General features: G+C 44.2%; 1 protein-coding gene and 1 pseudogene across 5 annotated transcripts in view; one reads left to right on the forward strand and one right to left on the reverse strand.

Moving 5' to 3' along the window:
• SLC25A16 (solute carrier family 25 member 16) overlaps nucleotides 1–16,813 on the forward strand; it is a 32,932-nt gene that overhangs the window by 13,169 nt on the left and 2,950 nt on the right. For 2 of the 4 annotated variants that reach the window (XM_017851407.1, XM_017851409.1), the window contains exons 3-5: nucleotides 8,525–8,658; nucleotides 11,233–11,296; nucleotides 15,149–15,185. In XM_017851407.1, coding sequence (XP_017706896.1) covers nucleotides 8,525–8,658; nucleotides 11,233–11,296; nucleotides 15,149–15,185 — 235 coding nt within the window. The remainder of the gene's footprint in view (nucleotides 1–8,524; nucleotides 8,659–11,232; nucleotides 11,297–15,148; nucleotides 15,186–16,813) is intronic. The other 2 variants (XM_017851408.1, XM_017851410.1) reach the window with 1 other exon arrangement.
• LOC108514887 (60S ribosomal protein L26-like) lies at nucleotides 14,792–16,538 on the reverse strand (annotated as a pseudogene). The gene has a single exon (XR_001881367.1). The product of XR_001881367.1 is annotated as a 60S ribosomal protein L26-like (transcript).

Consider the following 16,813-nt stretch of genomic DNA (forward strand, 5'->3'; position numbering starts at 1 on the left):
ATTTTTAGTAGAGACGGGGTTTCACTGTGTTAGCCAGGATGGTCTCGATCTCCTGACCTCGTGATCCGCCCATCTCGGCCTCCCAAAGTGCTGGGATTACAGGCATGAGCCACTGTGCCCAGCTGATAGCTACTAAAATTCTTTTTTTTTTTTTTTTGAGGCGGAGTCTCGCTCTGTCGCCCGGACTGGAGTACAGTGGCCGGATCTCAGCTCACTGCAAGCTCCGCCTCCCGGGTTTGCGCCATTCTCCCGCCTCAGCCTCCCGAGTAGCTGGGACTACAGGCGCCCGCCACCTCGCCCGGCTAGTTTTTGTATTTTTAGTAGAGACGGGGTTTCACTATGTTAGCCAGGATGGTCTCGATCTCCTGACCTCGTGATCCGCCCGTCTCGGCCTCCCAAAGTGCTGGGATTACAGGCTTGAGCCACCGCGCCCGGCCAACTTTTGTATTTTTTAGTAGGTACGGGGTTTCACCATATTGGCCAGGCTGGTCCAGAACTCGTGATCTTGTGATCTGCCCATCTCAGCCTCTCAAAGTGCTGGGATTACAGGTGTAAGCCACCGCACCCAGCTTATTATTATTACTATTTTTTTGAGACAAATTCTTGCTCTCTTGCCCAGAGACTGTAGTACTGTGGCATGATCTTGGCTCACTGAAACCTCCTTCTCCAGGGTTCAAGCCATTCTCATGCCTCATCCTCACGAGTAGCTGGGATTACAGGTACCCGCCACCATGACTGGCTAATTTTTGTATTTTCAGTAGAGACAGGGTTTCGCCATGTTGGCTGGCCTCGAACTCCTAACCTCAAATAATCTGCCTGTCTTGGCCTCCCAAAGTATTGTGGCCTCCCAAAGTATTGAAATTATAGGCATACGCCACTGCTCCGGGCCAAAAGATTATTTGTGTTAGTTTTTTTCTTTCTTTCTGAGATGGAGTCTTGTTCTGTTGCCCAGGCTGGCTCAGTCTCAGCTCACTGCAACCTCTGCCTCCTGGGTTCAAGCTATTCTCCTGCCTCAGCCTCCTGACTAGCTGGGATTACAGGTGTGTGCCACCATGTCTGGTTAATTTTTGTATTTTTACTAGAGATGGGATTTCACTGTGTTTACCAGGCTGGTCTCGAATTCCCAACCTCAGGTGATCTGCCCGCCTTGTCCTCCCTAAGTACTGGGATTAAAGGCGTGAGTCACCACGCGTGGCCACTGTGCTTGATTTTTATAATATCGTGTTATAGAAAGATGTTTAACAGGGTGAATAACAATCAGTTATTTTTCCAACTGCATTTTAAAAGTGTCATTCTTACAATCCTGAATGGATATTTATGCAGTATATTAATTGTAACTCATTTTCTTGTAAATATTTTTTCTTTTCTTTTTTCTCTTTTTTTTTTTTTCTTTTTTTGAGATGGTCTTACTCTATTGCCCAGGCTGGAGTGCAGTGGGGCAATCTCAGCTCATGGTATCTTCTGCCTCCTGGGTTCAAGCAATTCTCCTGTGTCAGCCTCCTATGTATCTGGGATTACAGGCATGCACCACTGCGCCCAGCTAATTTTTGTATTTTTGGTAAAGACAGGGTTTCATTATATTTGGCCAGGCTGGTTTCTTATTTTTTATTAAAAAAAAAAAAATAGAGAGTAGGTCTCACTTGTTCCCCAGGCTGGTCTGTAACTCATGACTTCAAGTGATCCTCTTGCCTTGGCCTCCCAAAGTGCTAGGATTACTGCGTGGGACCTTACCACCCAGCCAAAAAAAATTTTTTTTTTTGAGACGGAGTCTCGCTCTTGTTGCCTAGGCTGGAGTGCAATGGCGTGATCTCAGCTCGCTGCAAACTCCGCCTCCCAGGTTCAAGCAATTCTCCTGCCTCAGCCTCCCGAATAGCTGGGATTACAGGCACCCGCCACCATGCCCAGCTAATTTTTTGTATAGTTAGTAGAGATGGGGCTTCACTATGTTGGTCAGGCTGGTCTCGAACTCCTGACCTCAGTCGATCCACCTGCCTCGGCCTCCCAAAGTGCTGGGATTATAGGCATGAGTTACCACTTCCAGCCCCAGCTGACATTTTTAATACTGAGGAAGTCTGTACTTTGAAATAGGAAAATTGCAACTATCTTCATATCCAGGAGTGAATTATCATTTATCTTTAATTTAGTTTTTTTTTTTTTTTTTTTTTTTTTTTTTTTTTTTTTTTTTGAGGCAGAGTCTCGCTCTGTCGCCCGGACTGGAGTGCAGTGGCCAGATCTCAGCTCACTGCAAGCTCCGCTTCCCGGGTTTACGCCATTCTCCTGCCTCAGCCTCCCGAGTAGCTGGGACTACAGGCACCTGCCACCTCGCCCGGCTAGTTTTTGTATTTTAGTAGAGACGGGGTTTCACCGTGTTAGCCAGGATGGTCTCGATCTTCTGACCTCGTGATCCGCCTGTCTCGGCCTCCCAAAGTGCTGGGATTACAGGCTTGAGCCACTGCGCCCGGCCTTTAATTTAGTTTTTATTAGACTTATTTATGTATTTATATATGTATGTATGTATTTATTTGCGACAGCGTGTCTTAAATTTTTTTGTAGAGACAAGGTCTCTCTATATTGCCAAGGCTGGTCTCAGACTTCTGGGCTCAAGCTGTTTGACCCACCTGACTTGGCCTCCCAAAGTGCTTTGATTACTGGCATGAGTCACTGTGCCCTGCCTCTGCAATGAATTCTTCCTCACACAGTTTATTGCTCATGTATACAAAGAATCAAAATTAAATATGTGTAAGCCTAGCCAATACGGTGAAACCCCGTAAAATACAAAATTTTTGTATTTTAGTCTCTACTAAAAATACAAAAATTGTCCAGGCATGGTGGCGCAGACCTGTAATTCCAGCTACTGAGGAGGTTGAGGCAGGAGAATTGCTTGAACCCAGGAGGTAGAGGTTGCAGTGAGCCAAGATTGTGCCACTGTACTCCAGCCTGGGCGATAGAGTGAGACCCATCATAAAAAAAAAAAAAAATTAAATGCGTGTGGTTGCATGTGCCTGTAGTCCCAGTACTCTTGGGAGGCTAAGGTGGGAGGCTTGCCTGATCCTAAGCATTTGAGGCTGCAGTGAGCTGTGATCGTGCCACTGCAGTCCAGCCTGGGCAACAGAGTGAGACTCTGTTTCCAAAAATGAAAGAAAGAATTAGACCTGTGAACTTGTTGAGAGATTATAAAAAACTGTCTAAATTGAGGATAAAATGGAGAAGAATGATATTACCCAGTGTCTTGGAGTGTTTTACAATGACCCTGCATATCAGTGTCTGAACAGGATTCTTTTTTTTTTTTGAGACAGAGTCTCGCTCTGTCACCCAGGCTGGAGTGCAGTGGCCGGATCTCAGCTCACTGCAAGCTCCGCCTCCCGGGTTCACGCCATTCTCCTGCCTCAGCCTCCCGAGTAGCTGGGACTACAGGCGCCCGCCACCTCGCCCGGCTAGTTTTTTGTATTTTTTAGTAGAGACGGGGTTTCACCGTGTTAGCCAGGGTGGTCTCGATCTCCTGACCTCGTGATCCGCCCGTCTCGGCCTCCCAAAGTGCTGGGATTACAGGCTTGAGCCACCGCGCCCGGCCAAAAAACTGTCTAAATTGAGGATAAAATGGAGAAGAATTATATTACCCAGTGTCTTGGAGTGTTTTACAATGACCCTGCGTATCAGTGCCTGAACAGGATTCTTTTATTCCTTTAACCTCCTGCCTGTGCTGATGTGTGTTGTTTTGTTCCCTGATTTGCAGTCATTAGGTTACATATTCATATTAGATTTCACGCTCTATAGGGCTGCATGCTGTGGGTTACAGTGTACCCTGGTTACAGTATACCCTACAAAGCGTATAAAATTTGGAGTGAATTCCTGGAGTGCAACAGTGAACTATTGTAGTAGCCTTTGGAATGTCCTCTATTTTTAATATATACAAGCCCCCTCAAAAAAAATAAATCTGTTTTGGTGGCTTTTAATTTAATTTAATTTTTCTTTTTTGAAACGGAGTTTCACTCTTGTTGCCCAGGCTGGAGTTCAATGACATAATCTTGGCTCACTGCAACCTCTACCTCCCAGGTTCAAGGCCAGATTCTCCTGCCTCAGTCTCCCAAGTAGCTCAAATTACAAGTGCCTGCCACCAAGCCCTAGTATGTTTTGTACAGATGGGGTTTCACTATGTTGACCAGGCTGGTCTCAACTTCCTGACCTCATGATCTGCCCACTTCGGTCTCCCAGAGTGCTGGGATTACAGGAGTAAGCCACTGCACCCAACCTTAATTTTTTTTTTAAAGTTTTTAAGCATTTTATTCCAGGTACCTCTCCACTTTTTGTAGGTATAAGATAGTTTTTTAAAATTTTGCTTTTTTTCGAAAATTTTTTTCATGTGTTTATTTATTTTGAGATGGAGTCTTGCTCTGTCGCCCAGGCTGGAGTGCAGTGGCATGATCTCGGCTCACTGCAACCTCTGCCTCCCAGATTCAAGCAATTCTCCTGCCTCAGCCTCTCGAGTAGCTAGGACTACAGGCACATGCCACCACGCCTGACTGATCTTTTGTGTTTTTAGTAGACATGGAGTTTCACCATGTTAGCCAGGATGGTCTCGATCTCCTGACCTGGTGATCTGCCTGCTTCGGCCTCCCAAAGCGCTGGAATTACAGGCGTGAGCCATTGCGCCCTATCCATTTTTTTATTTTTTGAGACGTAGTTTCACTCTTGTCACCCAGGCTGGAGTGCAACGGTGTGATCTCGGCTCACTGTAACCTTGGCCTTCCGGGTTCAAGCAATTCTGCCTCAGCCTCCCGAGTAGCTGGGAGTACAGGTGCTCACCACCACACCTGGCTAATTTTGTGTGTGTGTGTGTATTTTTAGTAGAGACAGGGTTTCATCATGTTGGCCAGACTGGTCTCGAACTCCTGACCTCAGATGATCCACCCACTTTGGCCTCCCAAAGTGCTGGGATTACAGGCGTGAGCCACTGCACCCAGCCCCTAAAATTTTGCTTTTTTAAACATGATTTTTTCACAGATGATAAAGATATGTTATCGGACAAAACTATTACTTCTACTCCAACTTCTTTTATAAAAAGTGTGACATAGCCGGGCGCGGTGGCTCAAGCCTGTAATCCCAGCACTTTGGGAGGCCGAGACAGGCGGATCACGAGGTCAGGAGATTGAGACCAACCTGGCTAACACGGTGAAACCCCGTCTCTACTAAAACTACAAAAAACTAGCCGGGCGAGGTGGCGGGCGCCTGTAGTCCCAGCTACTCGGGAGGCTGAGGCAGGAGAATGGCGTAAACCCGGGAGGCGGAGCTTGCAGTGAGCTGAGATCCGGCCACTGCACTCCAGCCCGGGCGACAGAGCAAGACTCCGTCTCAAAAAAAAAAAAAAAAAGCGTGACATTACTTCCAAGGCATCAAAGACATGTTTTTATTTTATATGTCTTTTATTTATGTATTTATTATTTTTTGAGATGGAGTCTTGCTCTGTTACCCAGGCTAGAGAGCAGTAGCGCGATCTTGGCTCACTGCAACCTTTGCCTCCTGGTTTCAACCTTAGCCTCCCAAATAGCTGGGATTACAGGTGCGTGCCACCATGCTGGGCTAATTTTTGTATTTTTAGTAGAGATGAGGTTTCACCATGTTGGTCAGGCTGTTCTCATGGTGGCGCTTGCCTTTAGTCCCAGCAATTCAGGAGGCTGAGGCAGGAAGATTGCTTGGGCCCAGGAGGTAGAGGCTGCTGTGAGCTGTGATCACACCACTGCACTCCAGCCTGGGTGACAGAATAAGACCATGTCTCAAAAAAAAAAAAAAAAAAAAACTGTATTAAAAAAAGGACAAAGGCCAGGTGCGGTGGCTCACGCCTGTAATCCCAGCACTTTGGGAGGCTGAGTCAGGCTGGTTGGTGTCAAATTCCTGGGCCCAAGCGATCCTCCCACCTTGGCCCCACAAAGTGCTCAGACTATTGGCATGAGCCTCTGTGCCTGGTTGTACTTCTTATTTTAAGTTAAAATTATTTTCCTCAAATTATAAGGAAGGAGTATATTTAAAATTTCTCCTTATCCCAGTTTGTTTTGTTTTTTTGAGACAGAGTTTCACTGGTTGCCCAGGCTGGAGTGCAGTGTCACGATCTTGGCTCACTGCAACCTCTGCCTCCCGGGTTCAAAAAGTTCTCCTGCTTCAGACTCCCTAGTAGCTGGGATTACAGGCACCCGCCACCACTTCCAGCTAATTTTTGTATTTTTAGTAGAGACAGAGTTTCATCATGTAGGTCAGGCTGCCTCAGCCTCCTGAGTACCTGGGATTACAGGCGCACGACACCATGCCTGCCTAATTTTTGTATTTTTAGTAGAGACGAGGTTTCACCATATTGCCCAGGCTGGTCTCAAACTCCTGCCCTCAGGTGATCCACCTGCCTCGTCCTCCCAAAGTGCTGGGATTACAGGCATGAGCCACCACGCAGCGCCAGGATTCTTCTTAACAGAATGTTAGTCCATTTAGATATCTGCTTATTGTGAGATACTTTTGGGATATATCTTTTGGATGTTAATAAGTACCTACAATTTTAATTACTGAGAAGGACTGAAAAGGTTATTTGCAGTCTAAAATTTGAAATGAGCCTGGTGATTTACTTTCATATTTGATCAAAAGTTTGCTTGAGGGGGGAGGAGGGAGGGATTGCATTGGGGAGTTATACATGATATAAATGATGAATTGATGGGTGCTGACGAGTTGATGGGTGCAGCACACCAACATGGCACAAGTATACATATGTAACAAACCTGCACGTCATGCACATGTACCCTAGAACTTAAAGTATAAAAAAAAAAAAAAAAAAAGTTTGCTTGAAAAATTTGAAAGGGAACCTGAATTTAAATTGTTGAATAATGGAAGTAGTCATGTGTTTTTGAGAAGTCTGTATACTGCTTGTAGGATTAGTGACTGATGTTAATAAAGTAATAAAGATATCACTATATATAGATGTATCTATATCTATATTTTTTACTTGTCAGTTAGAAAGCTCAGAATATCACTGTATATAGATTACAACTCAGCCCTTTGTTTATCATTATTCCTAAAGTGTCCTAATAATGAAAATTTGCCCCCACACTTAAAGAGTATTAATAGGTAGTCTTTTTATTTGCTTCTTTTATTTAAAAGTCTCTTTATGTGAACAAACAAAACACATGTATCTGGGTAGGCCTCTGAAACCTGCCTTCATTATTCCAGATAAGAGTAGATCATCTTCAGGGCCAGGCGTGGTGGGTCACGCCTGTAATCCCAGCACTTTGGGAGACCGAGACGGGTGGATCACGAGGTCAGGAGTTCGAGACCAGCCTGGCCAACATGGTGAAACCCCGTTTCTACTAAAAATGCAAAAATTAGCTGGGCGTGGTGGCAGGCACCTGTAATCCCAGCTACTTGGGAGGCTGAGGCAGGAGAATCATTTGAACCTGGGAGGCGGAGATTGCAGGGAGGAAGAGGTTGCAGGGAGCCCAGATCACTCCGCTGAGCTCCAGCTGGGGCAACATGAATGAAACTCTGTCTCAAAAGAAAAAAAAAAAGGGTAGATCATCTTTAGTGCAAACCTAGACCTTGCATATATTTCTATTGTTAATATTTTTTAGATTGCTATAGTTTAATATAATTTGCTATTATTATAAATAGAATTTGTTGTAATTTGTAGCTGTTTCTACAGTAGGTTTTATATTATATGGGGTGTGCTTATTTATATTATTTGGATATATATTTGTATTTTAGTAGGTTTAGCTGTTTTTTTTTTTTTTTTTTTTTTTTTTTTGAGGCGGAGCTCGCTCTGTCGACCAGGCCTGGAGTGCCAGTGGCCGGATTCTCAGCTCACTGCAAGTCCGCCCCCGGTTTTACGCCATTCTCATCCGCCTCAGCCTCCCAAAGTAGCTGGGATACAGCGCTCGCCACCTTCGCCCGGGCTAGTTTTTGTATTTTTAGTAGAGACGGGGTTTCACTGTGTTAGCCAGGATGGTCTCGATCTCCTGACCTCGTGATCCGCCCGTCGGCGGCTCCAAAGTGCTGGATTACAGGCCTTGAGCCACCGCGCCCGGCCTATTTTTTTTTTTTTTTGAGCGGAGTCTGCTCGTCGCCCGGGCTGGAGTGCAGTGGCCGGATCTCAGCTCACTTGCAAAGCTCCGCCTCCCGGGTTCACGCATTCCTCCCCTGGCAACTCAGCCTCCCGAGTAGCATGGGACTACAGGCCCGGCCGCACAGGAATCGCCCGGGCTAGTTTTTTTGTATTTTTTAGTAGGACGGGGTTTCCCATGTTAGCCCCAGGATTGGTCTTGATCTCCTGACCGCTTGTGATCCCGCACCGTCTCGGGCCTCCCAAAGTGCTGGGATTCCAGGCTTGAGCCACCGCGCCCGGCGGTTTAGCTGTTTTATAGAAATTACTATTCATGTAATCCCTTAAGCAAAATTATATCCCAAGTGATGGCACATTAATCTTCATCTGTGGTTGTCATGAAAATTTAGATTTAGGTAATTTTCTCTGTTTTAACAGCATTTTCCTCTAAAATAGGAGTATTTTCTGCATTACGTGCTGTTCCTCAAAAAGAAGGATTCCTTGGATTGTATAAAGGAAATGGTGCAATGATGATTCGAATCTTTCCCTATGGTGCAATCCAGTTTATGGCATTTGAGCATTATAAAACGGTAGTTAAACTTTGATCTTTTCTCTTTTGCATTGTTGAATATCATGCATGCTTGACCAGGCATTTGCTTTGGACATTTAAAAATATGTAAAAGTTTCATATTTTAAATTTTTAATTTTTTTTTTTTTAATTTTTGAGATAGAGTCTCGCTGCCCAGGCTGGAGTACAGTGACACGATTTTGAAAGGCTCACTGCAACCTCCACCTCCTAGGTTTAAGCAGTTCTCCTGCCTCAGCCTCCTGAGTGGCTGGGATTACAGGCCTGTGCCACCATGCCTGGCCAATTTTTGTATTTTTAGTAGAGACAGGGCTTTGCCATTTTGGCCAGGCTTGTCTCGAACTCCTGGCCTCCCAAAGTGTTGGTCTTGCAGGCATGAGCCATGGTACTAGGCCAAAAAGTTACTTTTGATATAGCAATGCCTTTTTAAAGGAATAAAACTTGTGATAGCTTAAGCTTTTAAATAGAAATTGTCTTTGGAGTTCCGGATTCCAGAATTGTTAGTCAGTTATGAGTTATTTATTTATTTATTTTTTGAGACGGAGTTTCACTTTTGTTCCCTAGGCTGGAGTGCAATGACATGATCTTGGCCTACTGCAATCTCTGCCTCCTACATTCTTACAGGCATGCACCACCATGCCTGGCTAATTTTGTATTTTTAGTAGAGGCGGGGTTTCACCATGTTGGTCAGGCTGGTCTGGAACTCCTGATGTCAGGTGATCCCCCGCCTTGGCCTCCCAAAGTCTTGGGATTACAGGCATAGCCACTGCACCCAGCCAAGTAAATTCTTTATGTTCACTCCTAATGAATGAAAGCTAGAGTATCTTTAAAGAAGATAATAATAAATCCATAAAATATTAATATATTTTTAATGTGTTTCCCTTCCCTCCTTCCCTCCCTCTATTCTATTCTATTCTATTCTATTCTATTCTATTCTATTCTATTCTATTCTATTCTATTCTATTCTATTCTTTCTTTTTTGAGATAGTTTCTCTGTCTCCTAGACTGGAGTGCAGTGATGTGGTCATGGCTTACTGCAGCCTCAACCTCATGGGCTCAAGCAATTCTCCCATTTCAGCCTCCTGAGTGACAGGCACTAGAGGCATGTGCCACCATCCCCAGCTAATTTTTTTTTCTTTCTTTCTTTCTTTTTCAGTGGTGGAGAGGAGGCCTGGCTAATTTTTTAAAAAACATTTTGTAGAGGTGGGGTCTCACTGTGTTGCCCATGCTAATCTCAAACTCCTGGGCCCAAGCCATCCGTGGGCTCCAGCCTTTAGTGTGCTTTTTGTTACTTGATTGTAGGAGAGGAACACTGTGACTTTGGATTTTCTTATTAAATAAAATAGTGAAACTGGCTGGGCGCAGTGGCTCACACTTGTAATCACAGCACTTTGGGAGGCTGAGGCGGGAGGATCAGCTGAGGTCAGAAGTTCAAGACCAGCCTGACCAATATGGAGAAACCCCTTCTCTACTAAAAATACAAAATTAGCCAATGTGGTGGCATATGCCTGTAATCTCAGCTACTCAGGAGGCTGAGGCAGGAGAATCGCTTGAACCCGGGATATGGAGGTTGCAGTGAGCCAAGATTGTGCCATTGCACTCCAGCCTGGGTGTATCACGAGGTCAGGAGATCGAGACCATCCTGGCTAACATGGTGGAACCCAGCTACTCAGGAGGCTGAGGCAGGAGAATGGTGTGAACCCGGGAGGCGGAGCTTGCAATGAGTGGAGATCGCACCACTGCACTCCAGCCTGGGAGACAGAGTGAGACCCCATCTCAAAAAAAAAAAAAAAAAAGAACAAGCAGCAGAGATCGGAGCAACATTCTAAGCTTCTAAGCTAGTCAGCCAGAGAGAATTGATACCATTTATATATCAGGACTTCATTGTCTATAAAGCATTAAAAAAAATAAAAATAAAAAATTAGGCCAGGTGCGGTGGCTTACGCCTATAATCCCAGCACTTTGGGAGGCCGAGGTAGGTGGATCACCTGAGGTCAGGAGTTTGAGACCAGCCTGACCAATATGGTGAAACCCCGTCTCTACTAAAAAATAAAAAATTAGCCGGGCGTAGTGGTGTGTGGCTGTAGTCCCAGCTACTTGGGAGGCTGAGGCAGGAGAATCTCTTGAACCTAGGAGGCGAAGGTTGCAGTGAGCTGAGATTGCGCCACTGCAATCCAGCCTGGGACACAGAGTGAGACTCCGTCTCAAAAAAAAAAAAAAAAAAAGTAGCAATTTATTCCTACTACCCTGGGTCACTTGTTAAGGGTTTGTGTTCCTTAATACACAGTATCATATATTTAGCAATTCTAAGCTAGCTTGCTTCTGCAGAAATGCAACAAATTAAAGCAGAGACTACAGAGGAAACATCCCTTTTTGCTGTGATATAATACTGCCAAGCTGTATTTAATTGTGCTCATTTCGTTCACATTTATTATTAATTTTCTTTTTATTAGTCCTGTAACTCTTGAAATAAATCTTCATTATTAAACAGTAAAATGGGCAGCATTTAAAAAATATCTCATTTAAAAAAAAGAAAAGAAAAAAATATCTCATTTAATTCAGTGTTCTTGTTTTCTAGTTAATTACTACGAAGCTGGGAATTTCGGGTCATGTGCACAGATTAATGGCTGGATCTATGGCAGGTAAGAGGAGTTAGGTATATTTTATTTCTGACAAATTAATTTTCTGTTAAAATACTTAATTTGGTTTAGATTATATGAGTGGCATTGAGGAAAGCACAGGTTGCAGGTGTCCTGTGACTTGTATTTTTTCCTGGGTGCATCCTCAAAAAAAGTTATGTATTAAAATAAAAAGTGTGACATTGATTTAGTAGCACACATTGGTTGGTTTTCTATATTCAGTTATATATATGAAATTATCATACGCCAACTGAAAAATAGTCCTTTTACAGTAGAGGATAAGGAGTAGCCTCAACTTATAACTATGTGAAAAGCTTGCATTCTCTTTGACAGTTCTACTTTTGGAAATGTTTAAAAATCAAAAAAATTTTTTTGAAGGCTAGTCATGTAATGCAGTGTGAATGGAGAAAAAACAAAGAAAACTGTAACTGATTGTGATCAACGAGTTTTAAACATCACTGCACTTCACTTGGACCAGCTGTTACTTTTCAAAATTTATCTTTTTTCTTTAAAAAAATTGTAACGAATTATGACTATAGTAATAACTACTCCTATACAGTAAAAGTAGTTGCATTCTCTAGAGACAACCATGATTAGCAATTCCTTTCCTTCTCCTTTCCTTTCCTTCTCTTCCCTCTCCTCTTACCTCTCCTCCCTCTCCTCTTCCCTCTTCTCTCCCTTCTCTTACCCCCTCTCCCTCCTCTCCCCTCCTCTCCTCTCCTCTCCTTTTTTGAGACAGGGTCTGGCTCTGTCTCCCAGGGTGAAGTACAGTGGCATGATCACAACTCACTGCAGCCTTCACCTTCCAGGCTCAAGCCATCCTCCTCTCTCAGCCTCCCAAAAGTAGCTGGGACTACAGGTGCATGCCACCACACTCAGCTAATTTTTGTATTTTCTTTATTTTTATTTTTTTGAGACCTAGTCTCGCTCTTACCTAGGCTGGAGTGCAGTGGTGCGATCTCGGCTCACTGCAAGCTCCGCCTCCTGGATTCACGCCATTCTCCTGCCTCAGCCTCCCAGTAGCTGGGACTACAGGCCCCTGCCACCGTGACCGGCTAATTTTTTGTATTTTTAGTAGAGATGGGGTTTTCCCGTGTTAGCCAGGATGGTCTCGATCTCCTGACCTCATGATCTGCCTGCCTTGGCCTCCCAAAGTGCTGGGATTACAGGCGTGAGTCACTGCACCTGGCCAATTTTTGTATTTTCTGTAGAGACGGGCATTTGTCACGTTGCCCAGGCTGATCTCAAACTCCTCAAATTCTCACCTGACCTATTTCTGTTTTTTAAATATTCATTTTTATGAGTTTGGGAGTTAGGACGTTAGTTCTTTTTCTTTCAGATATTGCTAATATTTTATTTCCCAGTTTTAAATTTGACCTTTGGTTCTATGATTTTAAAAAAAAATCATCTAAGATTTTTTTCCCTATACAGACGTTTTACATGGCCAAACATGTTAGTTTTTTTCCTCTGTTACTTCTAAATTTTGTGTTGTGTGTAGAAATTCCCTTCCCGTTCTGAGTTAAAGACATTTAGTCATGTTTTTCTTTTTCTTTTCCTTTTTTTTTTGAGACAGAGTCTTGCTCTGTTGCCCAGGCTGGGGTGCAGTGGCACGATCTCAGCTCACTGCAACCTCTGCCTCCCAGGTTCAAGCGATCCTCCTGCCTCAGCCCCCCAGTAGCTGGGATTACAGGCTCATGCCACCATGCCTGGCTGATTTTTGTATTTTTAGTAGAGATGGGGTTTCGCCACGTTGGCCAGGCTGGTCTCGAACTCCTGATTTCAGGTTATCCACCCGCTTCGGCCTCCCAAAGTGTAGGATTATAGGTATGAGCCACCGTGCCCAGCCCTAGTCATGTTTCTTTACTAAAACTATTTGTTTTGGCATGTTGATCTTATGTTTAAGATCAACTTATGGGAGCGAGGGATGGATGGAATAAGTTTTACATATGACTTGTCAGTTGTGCCAACATTATTCACTCACACAGCTTTTTTGCCAAAAAAAAGATTATTTTAGAGATGGAGTCTTGCTCTGTTGCCCAGGATGGCTTAAACTCCTGGATTCAAGTGATCTTCCTGCCTCAGCCTCCCAAAGTGCTGGGACTAGAGGCACACACTACTGCACCCCTTTGAAAATTCAAATTTTGAGTCAAATTCTCCCAACATTCCTTTGCTTTCTTTTCCCTTCCCTTCCCTTCCCTTCTCTTCGCTTCCCTTCCATCTGCTTCCCTTCCCTCCCCTCCTCTTCCCTTCGCTTCCCTTCCCTCCCCTCCCCCCCCCTTCTCTTTCTCTCCTCTCCTCTTCTCCTCTTTCTCTCCTTTTTCTCCCTTTCCTTTTTTTTTTTTTTTTTTTGAGATAGGCTCTTGTTCTGTCACCCAGGCTGAGTGGTGGGATGACTTTGCACTCAGCCTGGCTGATAGAACTCTTGACATATAATATTTGGACACTCAACATGGAGTCCACAGGACAATATTATTAGGAAAGCTCTATGATTTGTCTTCAGTTTACAGAAGAGCAATGTTAGAAAGTTTCTAAATTTTACGATGTGTTATTTTGTATATCACTTTTTTTTTTTTTTTGAGACGGAGTCCCTCTCTGTTGCCCAGGCTGGAGTATAGTGGCACAATCTTGGCTCACTGCAACCCCCACCTCCTGGGTTCAAGCCATTCTCCAGCCTCAGCTTCCCGAGTAGCTGGGATTACAGGCACGTGCCACATGCCTGGCTAATTTTTGTATTTTTAGCAGAGACACGGGGTTTCACCATATTGGCCAGGCTGGTCTCGAACTCCTGATCTCAGGTGATTTGCCCACCTTGGCCCTCCAAAGTGCTGGGATTACAGGCGTGACCCACCGTGCGCATCCTGTATATCGCTTTGCAATTCTCTTTTTTCTTGTCTTTTTTTGAGACGGAGTCTCCCTCTGTTGCCCAGGCTGGAGTGCAGTAGTGGAATCTCAGCTCACTGCAGCCTCTGCTTCCTGGGTTCATGAGATTCTTCTGCCTCAGCCTCCCGAATAGTTGGGATTACGGGCGTGTGCCACATGCCTGGCTAATTTTTGTATTTTTAGTAGAGACGGGGTTTCAATATGTTGGCCAGGCTGGTCTCAAACTCCTGACCTCAGGTGATCTGCCTGCTTCGGCCTCCCAAAGTGCTGGGATTACAGGCGTGAGCCTCCGCGCCCGGCCTGGTTTCGAACTTCTGCCCTCAGGTGATCCACCCGCCTCAGCCTCCCAAAGTGCTAAGATTACAGGCGTGAGCCATGGTGCCTGGCCTATAATCAGGTTATAATGCTCCTGTTAAAAATTTAATTCAGGGCCAGGCATGGTAGCTCTTGCCTGTAATCCCAACACTTTGGGAGACCAAGGCCGGTGAATCACCTGAGGTCAGGAGTTTGAGACCAGCCTAGCCAACATGGTAAAACCCTGTCTGTGGTAAAAATAAACAAAATTAGCCAGGCATGGTGGTCGGCGCCTGTAATCCCAGCTACTTGGGAGGCTGAGGCAGGAGAATCGCTTGAACCTGGGAGGTAGAGGTTTCAGTGAGCCCAGATCGCGCCACTGCACTCCAGCCTTGGCAACAGAGCTAGACTTTGTATAACCATGTTTAAGTAATTACAATTTATAGTTTTCTCCTGTGATTGAAACGCTTGAACTGGATCTTATGATTAATTTATGTCTGGTATCTTTGCTCCTCTACTTTTGATAAGGCTTCTAAATGTAACTTCAGAAATTTTATATTTGCTAAAGTAAAAAGTTGTGTTTTTTATGATCAATTTAACGTACCTTATTTTAAAGCTTTTTAAAAACTTTTTTCCTGTCCCTCGTCCTACAACTACAATCCAATACATACTAAATCTCAGTTGGCCAGCAAAAGGAAACCTATAGATTGAGATCAAGGTTTGTATTTTCTTTTTTTTGTTTCAAGTTTTTACCAAAGCTTGTATATAAGGTTACTTTATTCCTGCATCTTCTCAATTGTTTCTTCCTTGTATTTGCCCTTTTCCTTTCCTACTTGGCGAGATTTGGCTTTCTGTTCAAGAATCTTTTTGCCATCTTTGTCCCGTTTTAGCCTAGTGAGAACCACCTTGCTATGGTGAACGTCTACATGGACAATTGTGCCATTAGCCTTTTCCGTTGCATTCATTCAATGTAGATGACATATTTCTTCCTGTAAGCTTGGACTACTTTGCCAATTTGCTGACTTTTATAGTGTCCTCATACAACCTGACCTTCATCAAAACCTTTCGGATAGGCATGGATCACACATTGTACTTCTGTCTCAGCTCTTTGGAAAGAGGGGAAGACATAATCTTCCTGCTAATGTTGGAAGTTGCATTGAAATGCCTTTTGCAGTTTTTGCCTCGATTGGAAGTCACAGAGGGATTGAATTTCATTTTGGCTGCTCCTGCTTCGGTGATGGCTGCAAAAGGGAAGAGAAGGGTTTGTATTTTTGAGGAAGGTCTCCTTCTTTCCCCACATATGTTTTAGTTGTCTGAAATCCATCTGACTCTGCCAGTTTCCATGGAACTAAATGTGACAAGCTAAAGAGTAGAGAAAAAAGAAGGGAAGTGTTACAACCTAGAAGTGATGAGCTGAGTTCCGTTTGTTGTGCCCTTTGGTCTGCTCCTACTTGATGTTCCAGTCCAAAGCTTGGTGGTTGAGTGGACAGAACACTTGCTGGGATCCTGCCTGGCCTCCATTACTCACCTTCCCTTTGACCATGGGCAGATCACCCAAAACCTCTGTAACTTGCCTCTATGTTTGTTAAAGTGGAGCTTGTGGTTTCTCTCGCTCTCTCTCCCACAACCCTCCTTTTTTCTATTCTTTCTCCTCTATCTCAGTTGTTCTGAGGGTCAGTGTAAAGAATTGCTGTAAAAACAGTCGAGAGATCTGAAGTCCTCCATGAACACAAGGGAATGTTATTAATCCTTCCATACCAGTGCATGCTTTTAAGTCAGCAACCTGAATTCTTTATTCTTCTTTTTGTTTCATTTGTAATGTAGGGAATATTTTAGTTGTAAATAATGGTGATATTCAAAATATTTAACAACGACTATGGCAAAGGCAGTAACCAATCACAGCAGAGGCTGGACATCTGCAATCAGATGACTGTACGGTATACTCCAATGATTATTAGAACCACATGCTCACTGGACTTTGAGAATCTCAAAGAGGCTTGGAGGCACCTTTCCCAAATAAATTTTGTTTTCTTTTTTTCAGAGACAGGGTTTTGCTCTGTTGCCCAGGCTGGAGTGCAGTGGTGAGATGATAGTTCACTGCAACCTCTAACTCCTGGGCTCAAGCAGCCCTTCCCGCTCAGCCTCCTGGGTATCTGGGACTGCAGGCACATGCCATCGTGCCTGGCTAATTTTAACTTTTTTTGTAGAGACAGAAAAAAAAGAGGTTATGTGGCTCACACTGGTCTTGAACTCCTGACCTGAAGCATTCCTGCCATCTCAGCCTCCCAAGTAGCTAGGACTACAGACACATACCACTGCATCTGGCCTTCCAAATACATATATATA

Source organism: Rhinopithecus bieti, unplaced genomic scaffold (genome assembly GCF_001698545.2).
Source record: "Rhinopithecus bieti isolate Rb0 unplaced genomic scaffold, ASM169854v2 scaffold_33940, whole genome shotgun sequence".
Lineage (NCBI taxonomy): Eukaryota > Metazoa > Chordata > Mammalia > Primates > Cercopithecidae > Rhinopithecus > Rhinopithecus bieti.